General features: G+C 47.1%; 1 protein-coding gene across 3 annotated transcripts in view; it reads left to right on the forward strand.

The window, feature by feature from the left end:
* zgc:158376 (uncharacterized protein LOC100101643 homolog) overlaps window positions 1–21,330 on the forward strand; it is a 38,615-nt gene that overhangs the window by 5,856 nt on the left and 11,429 nt on the right. For 2 of the 3 annotated variants that reach the window (XM_063185834.1, XM_063185824.1), the window contains exons 2-7: window positions 1,024–1,212; window positions 7,825–7,968; window positions 8,714–8,800; window positions 9,938–10,120; window positions 11,668–11,700; window positions 14,080–15,572. In XM_063185834.1, the coding sequence (XP_063041904.1) occupies window positions 1,039–1,212; window positions 7,825–7,968; window positions 8,714–8,800; window positions 9,938–10,120; window positions 11,668–11,700; window positions 14,080–15,572 (2,114 nt within the window). In that variant the 5' untranslated portion in view covers window positions 1,024–1,038. The remainder of the gene's footprint in view (window positions 1–1,023; window positions 1,213–7,824; window positions 7,969–8,713; window positions 8,801–9,937; window positions 10,121–11,667; window positions 11,701–14,079; window positions 15,573–21,330) is intronic. The other variant, XM_063185816.1, reaches the window with a different exon arrangement.

Here is a 21,330-nt window from a genome sequence, read left to right on the forward strand (position 1 = left end):
TTCTCCCTTTCCGCCCCTCTCCTCACCCCCTTTCCCCTGTGCCACTGTCCTCTCTTTCTCCTTCTCTCCCTTTTCTCTCCTCTCCTCTTCTTCCCCCCTGTCCCCTCTCTCTCCTCCTCTGCCCTCTCCTCTCCTTTCCCCCTGTCCTCTCCTCTCCTCTTCTTTCCCCCTGTCCCCTCTCTCTCCTCCTCTCCTCTCCTCTCCTTTCCCCCTGTCCTCTCCTCTCCTCTTCCTTTCCCCCTGTCCCCTCTCTCTCCTCCTCTGCCCTGTCCTCTCCTTTCCTTTCCCCCTGTCCCCTCTCTCTCCTCCTCTCTCCTGTCCTCTCCTTTCCTTTCCCCCTGTCCCCTCTCTCTCCCCTCCTCTCTCCTCCTCTCTCCTGTCCTCTCCTTTCCTTTCCCCCTGTCCCCTCTCTCTCCCCTCCTCTCTCCTCCTCTCTCCTGTCCTCTCCTTTCCTTTCCCCCTGTCCCCTCTCTCTCCTCCTCTCTCCTCTCCTCTCCTTTCCCCCTGTCCCCTCTCTCTCATCCTCTCTCCTCTCCTCTCCTTTCCTTTCCCCCTGTCCACTCTCTCTCCTCTCCTCTCCTCTCCTCTCCTCTCCTCTCCTCTCCTCTCCTCTCCTCCCTCTCTCCCTCTCCTCTCCTCTCCTCTCCTCTCCTCTCCCCCTGTCCCCTCTCTCTCCTCCTCTGCCCTCTCCTCTCCTCTCCTCTCCCCCTGTCCTCTCCTCTCCCCCTGTCCTCTCCTCTCCTCCTCTGCCCTCTCCTCTCCTCTCACCCTGTCCCCTCTCTCTCCTCCTCTGCCCTCTCCTCTCCTCTCCTCTCCCCCTGTCCTCTCCTCTCCTCCTCTGCCCTCTCCTCTCCTCTCCTTTCCCCCTGTCCTCTCCTCTCCTCCTCGGCCCTCTCCTCTCCTTTCCCCCTGTCCTCTCCTCTCCTCCTCTGCCTTCTCCTCTCCTCTCCCCCTGTCCTCTCCTCTCCTCCTCTGCCCTCTCCTCTCCTCTCCTTTCCCCCTGCCCCTGTGCCCCTGGAGCAGTTGACTGCAGAGGGGATGTCGGGCAGTAAGGCTCTGGGCGGGGGTGCTCGGCGGCGGCGCACCAGATGCCGACGTTGCCAGGCGTGTAAGCGCACCGAGTGCGGAGAGTGCCACTTCTGCAAGGACATGAAGAAGTTCGGCGGCCCCGGCAGGATGAAGCAGTCCTGCTTGCTGCGACAGTGCACGGCGGTACGGAGACACACACACGCATATATACGCACATGCACACACACGCGTGCGCGCGTGCACTCCTGCCTGCTGCGCCAATGCACGGCGACACACACACACACACACACACACACACACACACACACACACACACACACACACACACACACACACACACATTACATTGCATTTGGCAGAGGTTTTATAACCAAAGCGACTTTCAAAAGAGGACATAATCAAGCCAACATCACAAGCAAATACAAAGTGCACAGGAGATATACAGAACAACAAGTGCAGTTGCAAAGAGGGGTTGGTTTTTTATTTTTTTATTTTTTTTATTTATTTAAAGAGTAAATAACGAGTGCACAAACACACACTCACAAACACACACTCACAAACTAAACTAAACTAAACATCATGTCAGGAGTCTGCCCTGGGGCAAGGCCAGTTCAAGCATTAGTTTAGTAGATTCTCTCGAAAGAGGAATGTCTTTAGTTGTTTCTTGAAGGCTGCAAGAGATGTGCTTAGTCTTGCTGCCTCTGGGAGACTGTTCCACCACACACACACACACACACACACACACACACACACACACAGACAGAGTCCTGTCTGCTGTATCTCTCACACGTGTACATGTGCATACATACGCGGCCACATGTTCACACTACGTACCATGCATACAGGCAGACGCACACACACACACACACACTCACACATTCACACTTGGCTCAATGATGCACAACACACACTCCAGCTACACATTGCAATACACAGTTGTCTCAAAATTATGGAGGGAATGTTTAACACTCATGATTATTGCACTTTGTGCTTATTACGGCATGTGATTATTGCACTGCGTCATCACTGTTGCACTGTGATCATTGTTAAAGTGTAATCATAATGCAGCTTAGGAGTTTTATTTTCCCACCGCTCCCCAAGATATTGGCTTGGACTTAAAAACAAATTACCTTTGTAATTTGGTACTCTCTCATTTTTATAATCCAAGATATACACAATTAAAATGCGTGCCTGTATTTCTGGACCACCCTTTGCAGTTGCAGCCTGAAAGCCAACACATAGAATACATTAATGTGCAGTCTGACTAAGCAACAGTAGTTTTGATTAACGTTTTCTTTTCTTTTTTTAACACAATATACAGTTTTTAAACCCCTGAAATGTTTAACACAACAGTCTTGGGTTAAAAAAAGCCAATCAACGCTACCAACAAATGCAGCGCTCAGACTTGCATTATATCCCCGGCAGGAATACAGTGAAAACTCTGCACTCTCCACTCGTCTGTGGTGACCCCCTGAAAGGAAGAAAAGGCCTGGAGGCGTTTCTCTCAAAGCAGATTTACTAGTTGGTTAACCATTACAGCAACGATAAGAAAGGTCAGGACTCTGTGTAACAGAAGGAGTTGCAGAATCTCCCCACCCAAGTGCAATAGGAGATTCATATCTTCTGTTTGTTTTTGAAAAAAACTGATATCAAGGTGTCGAAAGTCACACGTTGCACAGCACAGATGCAGATATGGAGACTGTTACCTTTTTTTTAATCAATTTTGAACCGTCGCTTCCGCCCCGTGGTACCCAATCCATCTCAAATGTCTCCACAGTCAAAGCACTTCGCGAACCCATTACTCACCTATTGGGACGATATTATTTGGTTTCACAGTGTAGTGTTGGTATGAACTCATATTTTCAGGGCATTATAGGAGGTTTTGGAGCCATGTTGCTCAATTTCAGTCCATACAGAGTTTGTCGTTGCTAGCTGTGTTGTGTGTATGTGAGTGACAACATGATTGTATGAAACATGAAGGCCAGCGGCTTGTACTGTGCATGCTTTTCAATGCAACAATAGTCTGGCTGCCACCCCAGAGAGGAAGCTGTTCCTGGAAGAATCTGGAACATTCTAGAAGCTCATTGTGTCAAATGTACTGTACTTGCTCTGCCATACCATATCGCCTGTCATGCAGTGGTGGAGTTTGTGGACGTGTTGTGATGTCTATTGGTCATTGTTTTCCTCATATATCCACAGTTATTTCAATAGAATAAATAGAATGTAATAAATAAGGACATTTTCTTTGGCAGGGTGCAAAAACATACAGAAATATGGCTTTTTTACTGTGAATTCTTACCCACACAACTCTCAGCCATCGTGACGCTCATTGGTCATGACATTGTAATATAGCAGGGCCCATGAGGCACAATGAAATTTTGCTGCTGTTGGGCAATAGCAGTTATTGTTCCTAGTCTGACATTACAGTAAGTAGCAAAGCACACATGGCTTGTGATTGAATGATGAAAGCACGCGCAAATATTGCACACGCACTACTTTTTTTTTTGCCCGGTTTCATAAAAGCTTGGTTGGTTTTGTCTTGTCAACTCGTTTTACCTGTTGCTCACACCTCGTCATGCTGTGCTGAGGGAGATGTGTGAGGGATGGGATAGGATGTGTGATGTGATGTGAGAGAAGGGTGTTTCCTGAGAGAGAAGGAGAGAGTGAGAGTGCTCTGACATGCCCTGGCCTGCGCCTTCACAACAACAGCAACATTGGCAGCAGCAGCAGCAGCAGCAGTCACCCCAGTTCACACTGTTGTGAAGTGAACTCTGACACGGTTCCGATCTGCCATGACCGTGCAGGATTTGGCCTGTTTTTTAACACTGTAATCCGGTGTTGTCAGCTTCACTGTAGTGAAGTAGTTTCACAATTACATTTATACAAAGGACATTTTTTTCTCTTTCTCTTTCTCTTTCTCTTTCTCTCTCTCTCTCTCTCTCTCTCTCTCTCTCTCTCTCTCTCTCTCTCTCTCTCTCTCTCTCTCTCTCTCTCTCTCCGTCTTGCTCTCTCTCTCTCTCTCCGTCTTGCTCTCTCTCTCTCACCCAACTTACATCATGCCATCATACATCTTTCTTTCTTTTCCTCTCCTCTTCCTCCTGTTCTCTCTCTTCCTACTCCCACCTTTTTCACTCACTTACTCACTCACTCACTCTCTCTCTCACACACACACACACACACACACACACACACACACACACACACACACACACACACACACACACACACACACACACACACACACACACACACACACACACACACAGTTCATGTCTATATCTGTCCTTGTGCCTGTAGTCACACACACCATAATCAGTAATGCTGTGCCACTGCCCAGGCCTTCTGCTGGCTGTGTGGGATATCTGTATATGTTATATGGGCTAATTGAATGGGACAACCTGACCCTGTGAATGAAAGTGAGTGAAACGAGCTGACTCACTCACTTACCTGAGAATAGGGTTACTTACCAGTCATCTAAAGCTGTGTCCCGTTTTGTGCAAAATGTCTGCTGTATTATCGCACCACTGTATTACGTTACTATTATTGCATATTAACATAATACACTAGTATATAGTAGGGATGCAAACTATCGATTAATTCATTAATCGGTAGTTGATTGCCTTATCAATCGACTTACAATTAATTCATCCGCTGCGTGTCCGTCCGTCCGTCCGTCCGTCCCCCCCCCCCCCCCCCCCCCCCCCCCTCCCCGTCCCCCCCCCCCCCCCCCCCCCCCCCCCCCCACCCCCGTCCCCCGTCCCCCGCCCCCCGAAATCTCAATGATTCTTAGAAAAAAACCTACTAAATCAAAAAATAAAAAATAAAAATTGAGATGAAATACTACATTTATATTAATTCTATTTAAATGTTTTAATCCAAAGGTGATTTAAGTATTCCCACTATTCACACCCCTCTTCATACACACTCTTAACATGCCCATTTTACCTGGGTCTCTTGTCAGTTGAATTGATGATTACAGTAATTGCGATTAATGTTTTTTAATTGATTAACGCATTAATCGCTTGCATCCCTAGTATATAGAAACGGTGACGTCTACCGTCATTTTATCATTAGAAAACCGAATGGACTTGTAACATAGTATTGATGCACTATTTCTGCTTGGAGATGATGAAGGGTTTCTGGCCTGAATGGGGTAAACACAGAAATGCATCAGTTTTAAGAAACACTTCATTGCAGCTTATGGATGATCAGGCGATATCTCAGAGCTCTCCTCCGTTGATGAAATTAGCCATCTCTGGCAGCATTGTGTGTACACGTGCGTGTGTGCCGGTCTGCGCGCGTGTGTATCAAAGCTTTCCTTTTAAAGGAATGTAATTGAACAGATCAAGACTGGGGGTTCCAGCTTGTGATCGACGGAGTGAGTTTGGTATTTTTCCATCTCATTGATCTGGGAGCGGCAACAGATACAGAGACGCAGACAGCAGGAAAAACTGCAGATGTCATCATGACACAGCAGGTTTTGTGAGGTTACACTAGCTAGCCACAAGAGCAAGCGGAGCTCTGGAGTCAATGGAAAGTCAATGGGAGATGAGCTGCTCTTCTATACACTCAAATACGCACATGTGCTAATGCTAATCATATTAGTGATGACATGTGTACTCTAAAGGAAAACGCGATAAGAGTTGCACTTAAAGTAGGAGTCCAACTGTACCAGCCATCAGTTCCTGTCTTAAATGACCACAATAATTTAAGTGTTATTGTTGCAAAGTCACAATGATTTACAAATAATACCCTTATTATTCTGTTCCACATTAATATCTGATAAAAGCTAGAAACGATGATGAGGTAATAGCTTCTGTTCTAAGCCGTGTGGTGTGATGTGCACTGGAAGCTAGCTAAGCATAGCGGTTGTTCCCGAAATTGAGAGATGATGCAGCAAGATGACACATAGACCTCCACCACACAGCAGGCACATATGCTCCTCAGCAGCTCCAGTCTCCTAGGCACAGAAGTAGAGACGCAGGACGGGGAAAAGGGAGAGGGAGAGGGAGAAGGAGAGAGGGAGAGAAAAGGAACAAGAAATGCCTGGGGTTTGTTTAGAACAGAGCTGTAGCTGAACCATTTGTTCTGGCCCTTATTGCTCGGCTGGTGCTGTCATCAGTAATAAGCCAGTGCTGGGGCTGGGTACCAGCTGTAAGATGGTGCGACACTGAAGAGAGAAGTGAGAAGCCATGTCTCTCTTTCTCTCTCACGCTCTCTCTCTTGCTCTTTCTCTCACCTCTGGCACACCATCATATCTCTCTCTATCTTTTTTTCTCTCTCTTCCTTTCCCTCTCTTTCTTTTCCTCTCCTCCTCCTCCCTCTCTTCCTCCTCTCTTCCTCCTGTTCTCTGTCTTCCTCCCCCCCACCCCTCCCTCTCTCTCTCTCTCTCTCTCTCTCTCTCTCTCTCTCTCTCTTTCGTTGTCCATCTCCCTCCCTCTCTCTTTCGCTGTCTCTCTCTCTCTCTCTGCTGAGCTATCTCTTGGCCTGTGTCTTTGCCAGGGCCAGTGTGTGATGGCAACACTAGCTGAGCCTGTTCTCCACCTGCAGGAGAGGAGAGACGAGGCCAGGGCATCAGCAGTGTGTTTGCAGACACTGATGTTAATAGTGTGTCTGGCTTAACATGCGCGCACGCACAGACACACACACACACACACACACACACACACACACACACACACACACACACACACACACACACACACACACACACACACTTTCACAGCTGTAACAGTGCCTCAGGCTTACACTCGCACACATACCCACCACACACACACAGAACTGTAATGGTGCCTCTTTCTTACAGTCTCACTCCTTTTCTAACACACACAGCTGTTATGTCTCCTTTTCACTTTTTGCTGTCTCTCTCTCTCTCTCTCTCTCTCTCGCTCGCTCGCTCGCTCGCTCTATCTCTCTCTCTCTCGCTCGCTCTATCTGTGTCTTGAGTTATTTTTGGGAGATCCAGCCGTAGTTGGTTTTTATATTCTCTCCTTTGATGTTGATACAGAGTCTCCACAACGTGCAGACATAATTGGGTCTTGAAATACAATAATAACTCACAGATGCGTGAAAACGCCTTGCACTCAATATTGTAGTTGTACATTTGGTCCAAATGGCTTAATAATTCACAGCTTAAATCTATCTAGGAGGGAAGACGAAAATGGCCAAAAGAGAATATTTTTTTTAGTCCTAGGATCTCAATCTTGAGAATAAATGTGACTGTAAGTGGTGGTTCATCGTCTGCACTAGTAACTGTCTGTTGTGGACATTAATGATGAATCTGATCTTTTTTTCTGGTATCATTACATGCCAACCTATAAAACCAACTGCACACAAAGCTGGTGGCCATAGAGCAAGACACTTGATCTGAAAAGCAAATCATTTTCTTGTTTTATTGTGGTTTGAAATATTAATGCAGAGTTCATGCTCCCTCTCAGGCCACTATCAGCTTCCATACCTCATAACACTCACAACACAACATGCACAGTGATGCCCATGAGCAGTGCTTTGTCTACAAATGTGGTGCACGTATATCCATACATATGTACTTTTCATGGGCTATATCTAGTGGAGTAGAAGTCACTGAGACTGTGTATTTGTCGCCATTATTGACTGTGTGTGTGTGTGTGTCTGTGTGCGTTGTTATATATCTGTGTGGGTGTGCGTGTCTGACTGTATGTGCATGCGTGCATGCATGTCTAAGTCAAATTGGCTGTATTGTTAGTTTCCTTACATGCACTGATCATAGAGAGAATTGACATTTAATTGTGTGTGTATCTCTCCATCTCCCTACAGCCCGTTCTACCCCACACGGCGGTGTGTTTTGCATGCGGGGAGGCGGGGAAGGAGGACACAGTGGACTCTGAGGAGGAGAAGTTCAGCCTCTCCCTCATGGAGTGCACCATCTGCAACGAGATCATTCACCCCAGCTGCCTCAAGGTGCGTATGTGTTCAGGGCTGGATTAAAGCACAGGCTAGATATGGCTGCAGCCTAGGGGCTACCACCTGCCAGGGGACCACAGATTGGCCAAAAGTCAAAAATGTGCAGAATTGTGATAACTTATTGAAACATGAATCTGTAATGTTGAGTACAGTTTTAAATCTTTTTAATTTAATACATCCCCAGTCTCCACAGCTGGCAGGCATGTTATCCTGAATTCGTTTTTAATTATGACGCTGTCCATGTTTTGAAATTTGCCTCCCAGATGGTCCCCCAGCAACCTGTAAGCCTAGGGGCCCCGGCCCATCTTAATCCGACCCTGTATGTGTGTGTGTGTCCGTGCATGGCTCTAACTTGACACTCCAATTGGCCAAATGCTGGTGAAAATTCGCTTTGGCTGGTAGAAAAGAAAACTTACCAGCTATTGACTGCTGCCAAGTGTGTGTTTAGCTTTCAAGATTAACATCTACTAGCCATAATGGTTGGTGATGAACAAAAGTAATTTAGAGCCCTGTGTGTGTCCACGTGTGGTTTGATGGCCACTGAGGGTCATGTTACAGAGAGAGAAAAAAAACAGAACAATTGTGCATTTTTGTGTGTGTGTGTTGTGAGACTGGCATCTGAGGGCGTGTTAGAGTGTTGGAAATGATACAGTGGTTAAATATTCTGTGTACACAATTGACCCATGTGGTTCATTTTGTCGCGTGTGTTTATGTGCATGTGTGTGTGCATGTGCGTGTGCAGATGGGAAAGGCAGAAGGCATCATAAACGACGAGATTCCGAACTGCTGGGAGTGTCCCAAGTGCCACAAGGAGGGCAAAACCAGTAAGGTAAGTAAGGCCTCAAAAACTCTGGTTGGTTTGGCCCAATATGCTTGCTGTAGTTTTTCTGTGTGAGTACAAAATGCACCAGGCATCCAGAGAGTGTGGTTTTTTTTGTTTTTTTTTTTAATCAGATACTGTATCTGCTTTCCTTTACATTAACTGTAATTATATTTTTAAAAGTCTCCAGTTGCCATCGAGGTCGATCGTCTCTGTGGAACAGTTGACTTAATGGAATATAGCGCTGGCTCCCTTGTCTCCCCTGGCATTTTAAGCCTGTGTAGAAGGGATGGTTCGGATTTCAGTTGATCCGAGGAGAGCGTAATGCCTACCCACCTCCTCGTGGTCCTCTGGGGCTTTGGGTTTCGCTGAAGACGCCCGACGGCGGTCTCAAACCCCTACAGTGCAGACGCCTATGGATGCTTGACGGCAGCGGTGGGGGTAGCTGAGATGGGTATTATTGACCCTGTAGTGACTTGTTTTCAGTTCTACTGAAGGTTTCAGAACGCCAGAGCCAAGGCAGAGCAACATTATTAATGTCTTTGGGTACTAATTGGCACAGTTTCAGACGGTGCAGAAGTGTATATGCGTTGAAGAGCCAGGGAAGATGGAATTTGGGTTGAGGTTTGAGCGTGTGGCCAAGTGATGGACAAGAAAGCTAAAACTGTCCTGCCCACAGATCTGTCAAAACATCTGGGAGTGCTCCAGATGCGGTTCTCAGTGATTGTCTTGTCTCCTCCAAAATAAAAGACACACAGCGCCACGCCCACTTATCCTCCCTGCTGTGTTTGAATGCCAGGAGACAGACGCAGCCCTTTGTTGGTAAATCAATGGTATCGTTTGTCAGTAGGCTCTTGATGCTGTCAGCCTGTAAGCACCTTCACTGAGGACAGTGGAGGCTCTTAATGTCTGACTGAAGTGGGCCGGGGGGGCTGTTGCTGAAGTGGGGCGGGGGTGCTTACTGTGGGTGGGGGAGAGGATCCCTGCTCCGTCTTGTGCTCTATGCTGTGTGAGTACAGTTCATTGCCTGTTGACCTGTTATTGACACCACCCCATATTTTTTAAACAATCTTTTTTTCTTTCCTTCTCTCTTTCTCTCTATCTCTTTCTTTCTTTCTCTCTCTCTCACACTCACACCCTCCACAGGACGGTGATGGCTTGGGCAAGCGGCGTCCAGATAACGGTGAGGTGGGCCGCTGGAAGCTGACGGACGACCCGCCCCCCAGCAAGAAGAAGCCCCCTCCCCCCCTGGAAGACGGCCCCCGCCAGGACGGACACAAGCGGAAGAAGGAGAAGGAACTGCCGCAGGACAGCGGGCCCAAAAAGAAGGTGAGAGAAGAGAGAAAGAGAGGGATGGGAAAGGAGACAGTGGATGGGTGGATGAAAAGAATGGAAGGTAGGTAGGAAGGGAAGAAAGAAAGAAAGAAAGAAAGAGATATACGATTGTATGAGGTAAGAGAGTGTGCGAGGGATAGATAGATAGGGAGTGGATGGGTAAGAGGTGGGGGTTGCAAGAGGAAGAAGGAGAAGGAGCTACCACCAAGAAGGAGGTTAGCGAGAGGGATGGCGAGATAACGAGATGGATAAGGAGATGAGGAGAGAGTGGATGGGTAAAAGAGGAGCTGGATGGACACAAGAGGAAGAACAAGCAGGAACTACTGCAGCAGAGAGGCTCAGAGAAGGAGAGAGCGAGAGAGGAGAGAGGGGATGGGTGGGGGTTGTGATGGATGGATGGATGGATGAATGAATGTCTAGATAGATGGAGGATTGGGGAGTTTGGGGTTGGATGGAGGATCTCTCTCAGGAATGAAAGACTGAGAGTAGAAAAGGAGAGGAGGGGTGTATGGTGCAGAGGGAAGAGATTGGATGGGGGCAGAGAGAGAGAGAGGAGAGCAGGTGGATTGGGGGGATGGACAGGAGAGAGGAAAGGATGAATAGATGGATGAGGAGGGTGATGGATGCATGAGGAAGAGGGTTGACAGATAGGGAGAGAGAGAGAAGAGTAGAGTAGAGTGACGGATGAATGAGGTGTTCCCTCAGGAAGGCAGGCCCAAGGAAAAGGTGAGAGGGTCGAGGATGAAGAGAATGATTGAAACAGAATGGATGGAGGAGGAGACGGGGTGAACAAGATACACAGTGGGTGGAGAAAGATGAATGAAAGAGTTCCCCTAAGGACATCACAGCTGAGAAAAAAGTGAGAGAAGAGGGAGTGGATGAGAAAAAAAAAGATGGAGAGAGCGAATTAAAAAATGAGAAAAAGATTGTGATCAGAGATGTCTGTGGGTGTTTGAATGGCTGTTAGTCCAATCCATACCCAACAATTCCTAACTATGTCAAGGAATTGCACAGACACAACCCACACACAATGACTCATATCTGTCATATACACACACACACACACACATATATACACACACACACACACACACACACACACACACACACACACACACACACACACACACACACATACACCGTACATGGACAGAATAAAATAAGCCAAAGAAAGGGGAAAAGAAAAGGAACGTTAACCACAAACACACAGATTGAAAAGAAACTTGCTTCTGTCCCTCTCAACCTTCAAGAAGCTAGTGAAGACTCTTCTCTTCGGAGGGAACTTTGCTGCGTAACATAACCAACTCCACTCGCCTCTAAACATGGGTACTATACTGCACTGCATTTTATAGGCACTCCACTATTTTCTGCTCTCTATCTGTTCTTCATTACTTGTATGCTGCTATGCGCTGTACTGACTCTGTACTTGTTTGATTGTTCTCCTTGTAAGTCGCTTTGGTCAAAAGTGTCTGCTAAATGTGATGTAATGTATGTAATATTTCCCCCCCCCTAATTTTTCCTGTCGTCTTCTGTTTTTTTAGATGAAAGGTGCCAGAGAAAAACACCTTAAAAAGGTATGCATTTCCTCATAAAACACCTTAAGGCAGAATATGTAATATTTTTCGTAGTTTACTTTTAGAATTCACCCTGTCCATTCACAAAGTTTATCTTTTTCATGGGTATTTTCCACCACCAACAATGTCTAAGTGTTCATTGCGACTGGGAAGATTACATTTTTCATATGTAAAAAGGTGCATCTCCTCTGTGTCCACCATTTAGAATTCTCTGTCTATCTCTTCTTCCTCTGCCTTCCTGCTATTTCTGCCTCTCCTCTATACCTCTCCTTTTAAATCCATCTCTAACAATGTTTTTTTTCCCATTTGTTAAGCACTTTGAGTTACATGCCTTGTATGACACAGTGCTATACAAATACAAATACAATTATTATTATTATTATTATTATTATCTTTCGCTGCAGAACTTACTGTACTTTGGTCAAGCCATTAAATGCGTGTTAGTTGAACACTTCAAATTGGGATCAAATTAGGGAATTTGCTGTATAGTTGCAATGCACAGCATAGTTTCAGTGCCTTCTCTGGCTACCATCCTACATACTCTACCTTTTCAAAAGGCATGCATTTCTTCAGAAAACACCTAAAGAAATGCAGTTCCTCATGTATTTAATTGTCGTAAATACCTCTACCCATCACTACAGTATGGGGTTCCAAGTCTTATGATCTGCCAGACGTGTCTCAGACGTGTTCCAGACGTATTCAGTGGTCGTATCAAGGCATTACTACTTTAGCCATGCCAAAGTATGGTGGTATTGCTGCCGCGGCCAATGCAACAAACCGGCATGTTAGCAGGCAAGCCGCGTGGCCACACCATGTGCCAGTAATAACCAGGGAGGCAGTGGATTGGAGTTGTTGTTTTGATGCCAGTGGTCATCATCATCAGCAGAAGAAATAGAAGCAGAAGAAGAAGATGAAAAAGAAGAGTGTGTGTGTCTCATGTCTGATGTCAGAGTTGTCTGGTGTCTGCCTGACGAGCAGGGGTGACTCTGCCCCAGAGCAGCATGTTAACTTTTTACAAACGGCATAACTAAGCGCAGAGTACACTCAAGGTGACAGACTGTCATGGGGAGGAGGCACTTCAAAGGCTTGAGGAGAGCTGGGTCTGTGTGCGTGCATGCGTTTGTGTGTGTGTGCGTGTGTGTGTGTGTGTGTGTGCGTGCGTGTGTGTGTGTGTGTGACAGTGACGCAGGGACTTGAAGTTCTCTGCAGACCGGCTGGCTGGCAGCATGGAGCCGACTGATAAGCAGGAGTCTGAAAGCCCAGGCCATTTCTCAGCCGAGAGCTTTCGCTACAGTGCAGCGCCGACTACAACCCATTTATTTCCCTTCAAATGCATTAGCAGAGAGGGAGAGAAAGATGGGAGAGAAAATGAGAGAGTTGCGAGAGAAGTCCTACTAGGTTAGAGAGATGGGGAAAGGGGCAAAAAGCACCCTACTTTTTTTAAATTGTTGAATAAAATGGAATGTGTTCCATAATAGTGTAAGCCTTTTAAAGTTCGACATGTTCAATAGACCTCAACATTCTTTTGAAATTTCACAGGACATCGCTACAAATCCAAAGTGGTGAATTTTATAGCTGCAGATCTCAGTGGCGGCTTGATAGTGCTTGGAAAGAAATGGATGTGTTAAAGCTGTAGTGTTGTCTCAGTATTGTCAGAAATATATATTTTTCCACCTCAGTGGCTTAGTGCCACATGCTGCTGTTAATGTTATTACAGAAATGATATTGGTCTAGTTATACTCTCCTCCTCTTGCCGTTCCTTCCCCTATTTGTGATGTTTCCTTCTTCTTCTTCATTTTTTCTCCCTGGTTCTGTTCTGTTTTTGTGCCGTTTATTTAAAACAAATTGTCAGCTTGTTCTTGATGCTCTTCATTTTTTCCTTCAAATGTACATTTTGCAACTGAAGAGTTTTGTTGCAAAATGGTGTATCCACTATTTTTGCCTTTTGCATTTTATTATTGGAAATGATTGATCAGAAGTCCTATCATCTGTATGTGAGTTCTCGCCATTCAAATATTTTGATATTATACTTTTCAACCTATATAAAATGCATGTTGCAATGCAATGGAATGCCGAACACAAAAATGTAATTTCCCCAAAATGTTCCAAAATGGATATACACCATTTTGCAATGACACTCTTCAACTGTTCTGATCTATTTTTTTCCTCATAACGTCTCTCATTTTGTTCATGATGATGCGTCAGTCTCCGTTTCTCTCTCCTCATGTTCCTCTCCATTTTCTTGTATTCTGCTTGTAATGTCTTTTATGATGCCATTACCCCTTACTGATGGAACCCTCCATCCTTCTCTCTCTCTCTCTCTCTCTCTCTCTCTCTCTCTCTCTCTCTGTGTCTCCCTGTCTGTCCCTCTCTCCCCAGAAGCAGAAGCCTAACTCCGAAGCGTCTGAGACCAACGGCCCCAACTCCTCATCAGGGGGCGTTGGCAGCGGTGCGGGTGGCAACCAGAGTTCCGGAGGTGGTGGCGGCGGAGGTGGTGGTGGCAGTGGGTCCAACTCCAACACCACAGCAGGGTCCGGGTCGGGCGGCGGCGGCGGTGGCGCTAGTGGCGTTGGCGGTGCGTCGTCGGCGAGCCAGGATCAACGTTCGCACCAGCGGGAGAAGCTGGAGCGCTTCAAGCGCATGTGCCAGCTCCTGGAGCGAGCGCCCAGAGACTCCTCTTCCTCCTCCTCCTCCAGCTCCGAGTCCGACTCAGAGTCCGAGTCCGAGTCGCCGTCGGCCTCGGGGGCCGCCTCCGACCCGCCCTCCCCGCCCGTCGCCTACGGCAACAGCAGCGGCAACTCCAGCGCCCGAGAGCGTGAGCGGGAACGAGAGAGGGAACGGGAGAGGGAGAGGGAACGGGAGAGGAACCGGCGTCTGGCAGAGCTGGGCTTCAGTGCCAGTGAGGACTCTGAAGGGGAGGGGCCAGAGGACGAGAAGGACGAGAAACCCGACGAGAGCAGCTTGATGGCCAGCAGCACGGACAAATCGGCAGCCACGACTACAACGACGACGACGACGACAGGTCGGCGGCGAGGTGGGGGTGGAGACTCGGGTGGTGGTGGTGGGACACAGAGGGGACGTAAGGCGGTAAAGGAGGAGCCTCTGGACGAACAGGAAGCTGACGCCATCAGCACCACCACCAGTACGCCAGGTGGCAGGAAAGGCACCCCGCTGCCCCCGCCCTCTCCCCTCTCCTCTAGCCAATCGCAGCACGGCGGTGGGGGTCCCTCGCCCAATCAGGACGCTTTCTCCTCCTCTTCCTCCTCGTCCTCCTCCTCGTCTGCCAAGCGCAGCAACGGGCAGGAGACGCGCAACGGGCGCACGCGGGCAGGGGGAGGGGGCCGCGAGACACAGGAGAAGGAGAACGCCAACAGCGGCACGGGCGGACTGACCAACCACCGGCACACGGGCAAGAGCGGCCGCAGCGGCAACAACAAGATCCGCAACGCCAACCGCCAGAACCAGCAGGGTGGCACCACCACCGGCAGCTCGTCGGGCCGCTCCGGAACCGCCACCGCCACGGCAACCGCCAATGGCGGAGCGGGAGGAGGGGCGGCCCTGTTGCTAGGGAATCCCTCGGGCAGCCTGGCGGCGTCGCCGCGGTCGCAGGCGGGTTCGAGGCTGTCGGGCGGGCAGCAGCGGTCGGCGCTGATGAAGCGCTCCCCTCCGGCCGTGCCCTCGCCGCCGCGGCCCGTGCAGATGGAGCGGCACCTGGTGCGGCCGCCGCCCACCTGCCCCGAGCCGCACTGCCTGCCCCTGGACGGCGGAGCCTCGCACGTGCTGCCCCGCGACGTCTGGCTGCGCGTCTTCCAGCACCTCAGCCAGAGGGAACTCTGCGTCTGCATGCGCGTCTGCCGCACGTGGAGCCGATGGTGGGTACATGAGGAGAGTGGAGGGTTAAAGATGGCGTTGCAGGTATGACATCACGTTGGGGGAACTCCCCCAGGATTCTAAGGTTCTACATACACTCCTATGAGCCTGCGGAACTCTCAGCGTGATGTCATAATGGTACATTTTCTTAAAATGGTTAACCTGCAACCCCACCTTTAAAGATGGCGGGGCCGGCAGGTGGGGGCGTAGGGTGGTTAGTGGGGTCTTGTTGAGGGGGTTAGGTGAATTTGTGTGTTGCATAAGTGCCATCACCAGTGGAGCTGCAGCTGCTCTGTGTCTGCATGAATGTCTGCTGCACATGGGCCAAGGTACATGAAGAGAGTCAAGGGTTAAAGATGGCGGGGAGGGGGGGTTAGGTGTATTGTGTGTTGCCTTCACCAAGTACCATCACCAGTAGAATTGTAGCTCTGCGTGTGCATGTTGGCCTGCTTCTCCTGGAATCAATGGTGGTTTACCTGGTCAGGGGTCACAGAGGGCAAGGTTAGACTGTAGGGAGCAAGTGGAGTGGAACTATTTCGGGGGTGATGTTAATTGTATGTTGCAATCAGGGTTCTTAATTTAACACCAGCCAACCTGCCAAATACTGTTTGGCTGGTAGAAAAGGAAACGTACAAGTATTAGTCATACATACACTTACTATCAAACGTGGCTTTCGGTAGAAAACATTGGAAGCCGACTTTTCCATTTCCTAAATCCTATGATTTGCTCTGGGCGTGAACGCTTAAGTAGGTTTGAGATTAGGTCCAGAAAGGGGCACCAGCAGCATAGTTCTCTGTCGGCCTGGAAAGCCGATGAGAGCCATGGAATTGTGAAAAGCTAAGCTTGCGTGTGCTTGTGCATATGGCTGCAAATTGCTGAGGTCCCCCGAGTTCACAGCTGCCGTGCGATGAGGTCAGCAGAAGTACCAGCAGCAGCATGGGCGCTCACCTCAGCATGTGGGGTCACGAGACGTCTAGTCATGCAAAGCTGTGTGGACTGGAGTAAGGGAAAAAATTATCCATGCTATTTTTAGCATGGTCTTTTAGTTTTTCCATTATTACATACAATTATGTAATAGAAAGTGAACAAAGCCCTATAATGGTGTAAGACGTCAGCATTCAAGAATGACTTCGCAACCTTCAGGATGTGTGAGGTCAGGTCATGTGATGTCTGGTGCCATAAAGCTGTGGCTGGGTCAAAGGTTACAAGTGGATCAGCGAACAGTGGAGTGTAATGGCACGAATGGACCAGACGTGACATGACACGACGAAAGTCATTGACTTTATTGAGTCGCTGGCGGCAGAGGAGACAAAAGCGATTTGGGCGACTGAGTGACAGTTTGTAGTTGGACTTCAGCAAATATTATTCAAATGAGCTACGAGGCCAATGGGGCACCTAAGTCACACCCTTCTACTTCCGATCCGTGGGGCTTGAGCTCTCAAAATTTTGAATGAGAGTTAATGGAGCGAGTCAAGCTAAATCCTCATCCCGTTTGGCATGTGCTCCGGATTTCACATATGATGACAGTGAATTTGAAAGATTTGGGTCGTAAGACCACTCATTTTCGACACGCAAGAAACGTTATTTTAGCTTTTGTGCAAAACTGTGTTAGAGACTACACGTGCGCCTCGCATATCTGACGTGAACCGAGGCACAGCCAACCCTACCGCTGCACTGTGGCTTAAGTGGCTGCACGTCGGACATGCGACGTCTGTTGTGTAGTCCAAATAATTGTATGTTTTTGTACACTCACAACTCAAAAATCGCTTGCCAAGTGAAGTCAACAAGCACACCATTGGTTGTTATTAATTCTGAGGCACAGCATATGTGTGATCGACGGGGAAATGCGAGGTGGATCGGAAAATAGCTTTGAAAAGTCCATTACAGCCCAGTCAAAAGTTTTTGCGTTCCCAGCCCCACAAGCCGCCCGGAAGGGGTGGAGACTTAGGTGCCCCATGGGAATGTCTGTATTCTTCTATCGCTCTTGCTGCACCATCGCTGAAGGGGTGTTCGCCCGGTAGCTGAGTAACACCACCAGAGATTCTAAGGTTATGTAGAGACTTGCTTTGGATGCCAGACGTGAACACGTTCCGGTCTGTGTGGCGTTCACTTGACCTTCAGCATGGTACCGTCCCGACTGCCGCCACACTGCCCCCTTTCGGGCGCCTTTGGGAGCTGCCCCCTTGCACGGGTGAGGCCTAAATGCAATTCCGTTGCTTGCACTTGTGTGCTGTGGAGTGCTGTGTCACAATGACGATGGGAGTTGGAGTTTCCCAGTCGGGCTTTCACTTCCACTTCACTTTCACATTACCTCTCAGGATGAGGTCATGTAATGTCACATCAGCTCAAGTGCTGCAAAGCCATGGTCAGGGTGAAAGGTCACGTGGGGATCAGCCATCAGCTGTTTCACTGACTCACTGAAGTATCACCGTGGAATGACACAGATTAAGTTGTTAATTGATGTTTACTACTAATGTACTTTGAAGTGAAAAGTAGCCATTGTGTGTTTTTGATATTTATGGTCTGTATGGTGCTTCTGGTGGACGAGGAGGAGGTGCTGAAAGCATAAACTGGCCGCTTGTAAGCCATTTAAATCTGTCTCTTAAGCCGTTTAAATCTGTAGACTTGTTGGTAAATAAATACATTTGCTGTGTCTGCAGTCCGGGGCCACTGTTTTGACAGCTGGCTGCTTTTTCCTCTCACTCTGCTGCCATGTTGCTTATCGGCTAGTTTCATCACATCACATGATGTGAGGTAATGGATGTGCACACGTAAGGCCATCAGGAACTCCCTTCCATTGCCCGTGTGTGTGCGCAGGTGCACATGTGCGTGTGAGTGTGCGTGCCTTTGTGCATGCATTTTCCATGTGCTTTTTTGTGCGTGTGCGTGTGCGTGTGCGCGTGCGTGTGCGCGTGCGCGTGCGTGCGTGCATGTTGACTTATGTTTTTGTGCGTATGTATGTTACGTTTTTTGGTCAGAGCAAATACAACAATCATTGAGTTGGGCATTTGTGATATGCCTGCGTCAGCAGTCTTGCTTTGATTGCGGTGTTGCATCAGTGCTGTCTACCATGATGGTCTAAATGTGCATCAGAAAGGATGAGCCGAGATGATACTGGGGGGTATGACAAAGAGCATATAGAGAGATGATATGGTTTTTGTACTTGTCTATTTTTCTACATGATGCAATATATTGTTCCCTAATACTGACAATTTCAAAGCAGTTTGATTCACCTTTCAAGGCATTGACTTCTTTGCATCACCATGGCTTCATTTGCTCTGTCACCGTAGCAACTCAACCACAATTTCTACTTGAAATTTAGTATTGGTTATTGTCCAGAACTACCACCTTACATCTTGTATACGATATATCTGTAGACGTCACGTATACATGCACAAGTGTGAAATCAAAATACATTGGAGCAGCTTAAATCGATGAGAGCCACTCCCAGTACTGTGGTTCATATTGTCAAGGTGAATAGTTGTCAACCCTTTACCGGATGTTGTTGTCCAAAACAGATGAAACACCCAGGCAACGATACTCAGCAACTTTGCCAAGCAACATTGCTGAAATACTTGACCCATATATGCATCGCCTGTAAGCATGTTTTGAAATAGCTGACATTGAGCTTGACTTATGAACAAATTTCAGTGGTAGGACAGGTTTACCTCAAGAACATTGTGTCATTAAGGCAAAGGTGTGCAGAATGTGCTGGCTGTAGATCAGTGTTTCTCAACCGGGGGTGCCGTGGCACCCTGGGATGCCGCACACACCCCTCAGGGGTGCCGCGGAAACGTGGCTGACTGTATGTGAAATTGACCTAAATAAATAAAGAAATAATGTAATATAGTACACATTTGTCTAATAAATGAATACTTAGTCAGTGGAATCTTTCATCTACCATTTACGCACAATAAAGTAGTTTTAGGTCGCCCCAGTATGGCCTACACATAGCCTTTCTGAGATAAAGCTGCAACTTCGAACGCAGGTTGCGGGACGTCTCCAAATGTGTTGCTTTTCTAAGCTTGTGTGGTATAAAATGCGATGCCATGTTACGGCTTGTTTGTTTGGGCTGCCTTGAGATGAATTGAAAGGTTGCCTCATCTAAAAGGTTGAGAAACACTGCTGTAGATATCTGACAACAGTGACTCTAAAGGGCCGTACACACACGTCGCTGCTAGTTACTCGCTCAGCGAATGAAGTCAATACAATGTCAATGTGTTTCAGCGAGACTAGCAGGCGAGTAGGCGAGTACTGTACAAACGATGCGATGTGGGCGGATCCCGAGTTGAAAATATTTTATCTTCCAGCGAGGCGAGTAAGCGAGTAACCAACTGGAATGCAGAGTTCGGTACTTCTCGCCTGTTCATTGGTAGTTAAAGCCACGGGAACTTTCAGCGAACATTCCATGAAAGAGTGGCGAGTAGGCGAGCAAGCGAAAAGTTAGCTTTGTGTGTGTACGCCGCTTAAGGCTGTGGGCTGCAAAGGTGGGCCCTGAAAATATTTTTCAAAAAATCTTAATATTTGCTGATGTTGGTCATTGATTTGCCCTGGCTCCTGAACATTTGTGAAAATTTCAAGTGGGCCCCCAAAATATTGAGAACCTCTTTTCTACAAGGTCCGGAATGAGAATATGTTCAGAATGAGATCTGACCTCTGTATTCATGCAATACTCATTTGTGATTTGATATTAGCATTGCGATTGTCATGCTTTTTTCATCTGCCTTTGGTGACAGTTATCTTCTATCTATGCAATATAGTTTTTCTTTCTTCTTTTTCTCTACTCTCTAGCACATTAAATGACAGTTTTGTATGATAATGTTGTGCTATATGGGTGGGAGACGTGACGCCTTGTTTTTTCGTAACATTGGTTAAAAGCCTACAAAACTGTTATTTTCCTTTAAAAAACAAATGTCAATGAAAGAAGATGTGGTACATTATGTTTCATATTAGTCTTAGATGAGAAGAAACATTTTTGTTAAGATTTATGTAAAGGTTTATATGTCAAATTTCCTGCGGTGTGACTGTAACATTAATGAAACAATATATAATAATATATATATAAATTAACCAACAACATTTTGAATAATGTATGAAGCATTTGGCATGATTGCATAAATCTTAACTTTAGATTAAGATATGTGAATGTGAAAAAAAACTCAAGACAGTAATATTAACTACAAGTTCAATTTCGTAACACAAATTGCGTCCTGTGGGGTGACATGCATGTCAATGTTTGTGAATGGGCAGCTGCAAGGCCAACTACAAGGGTCTTAAAGACTGGCTCCTAACCAGTCAGTACCTCAGTTATTGGAGAGTGCTGTGGAAGTTTAAGGTGACTCTTAACCTCTTAATATGTCTTCATATTGCAATCTTTCTGTCACGCAATGCTTAGGTTCATTTTATGGTGTCCTGTGGTGTGACTGCTCTTATAGGAGGAAAAAAAGTTTTTTTATTAATGAAAACACATATTAAGATTAAACACAATATAATTATCAAGTTAGCATGAGCTCAGATGTCAGTCATGTAGACAAAAGGATTAAAATGGCCATAATGCAGTGAATTCCCTGTGGTGTGACTCCATTTTCCTGCGGTGTGACATGCCTATGCTATGTGTTGATGCCGGGCACATTTTCCCAAAAATGGCAAAATAAGGTGAAATTCCACAGACCACTAAGTGCTTTATTTTTTTCTATTTTTTTCCAATTTTTATCCATCATTTTTTTCAGGAATTTGAAAAACTTTTTTTTTTTTTTGCGT

Source organism: Engraulis encrasicolus, chromosome 2, assembly GCF_034702125.1.
Source record: "Engraulis encrasicolus isolate BLACKSEA-1 chromosome 2, IST_EnEncr_1.0, whole genome shotgun sequence".
NCBI classification, from domain to species: domain Eukaryota; kingdom Metazoa; phylum Chordata; class Actinopteri; order Clupeiformes; family Engraulidae; genus Engraulis; species Engraulis encrasicolus.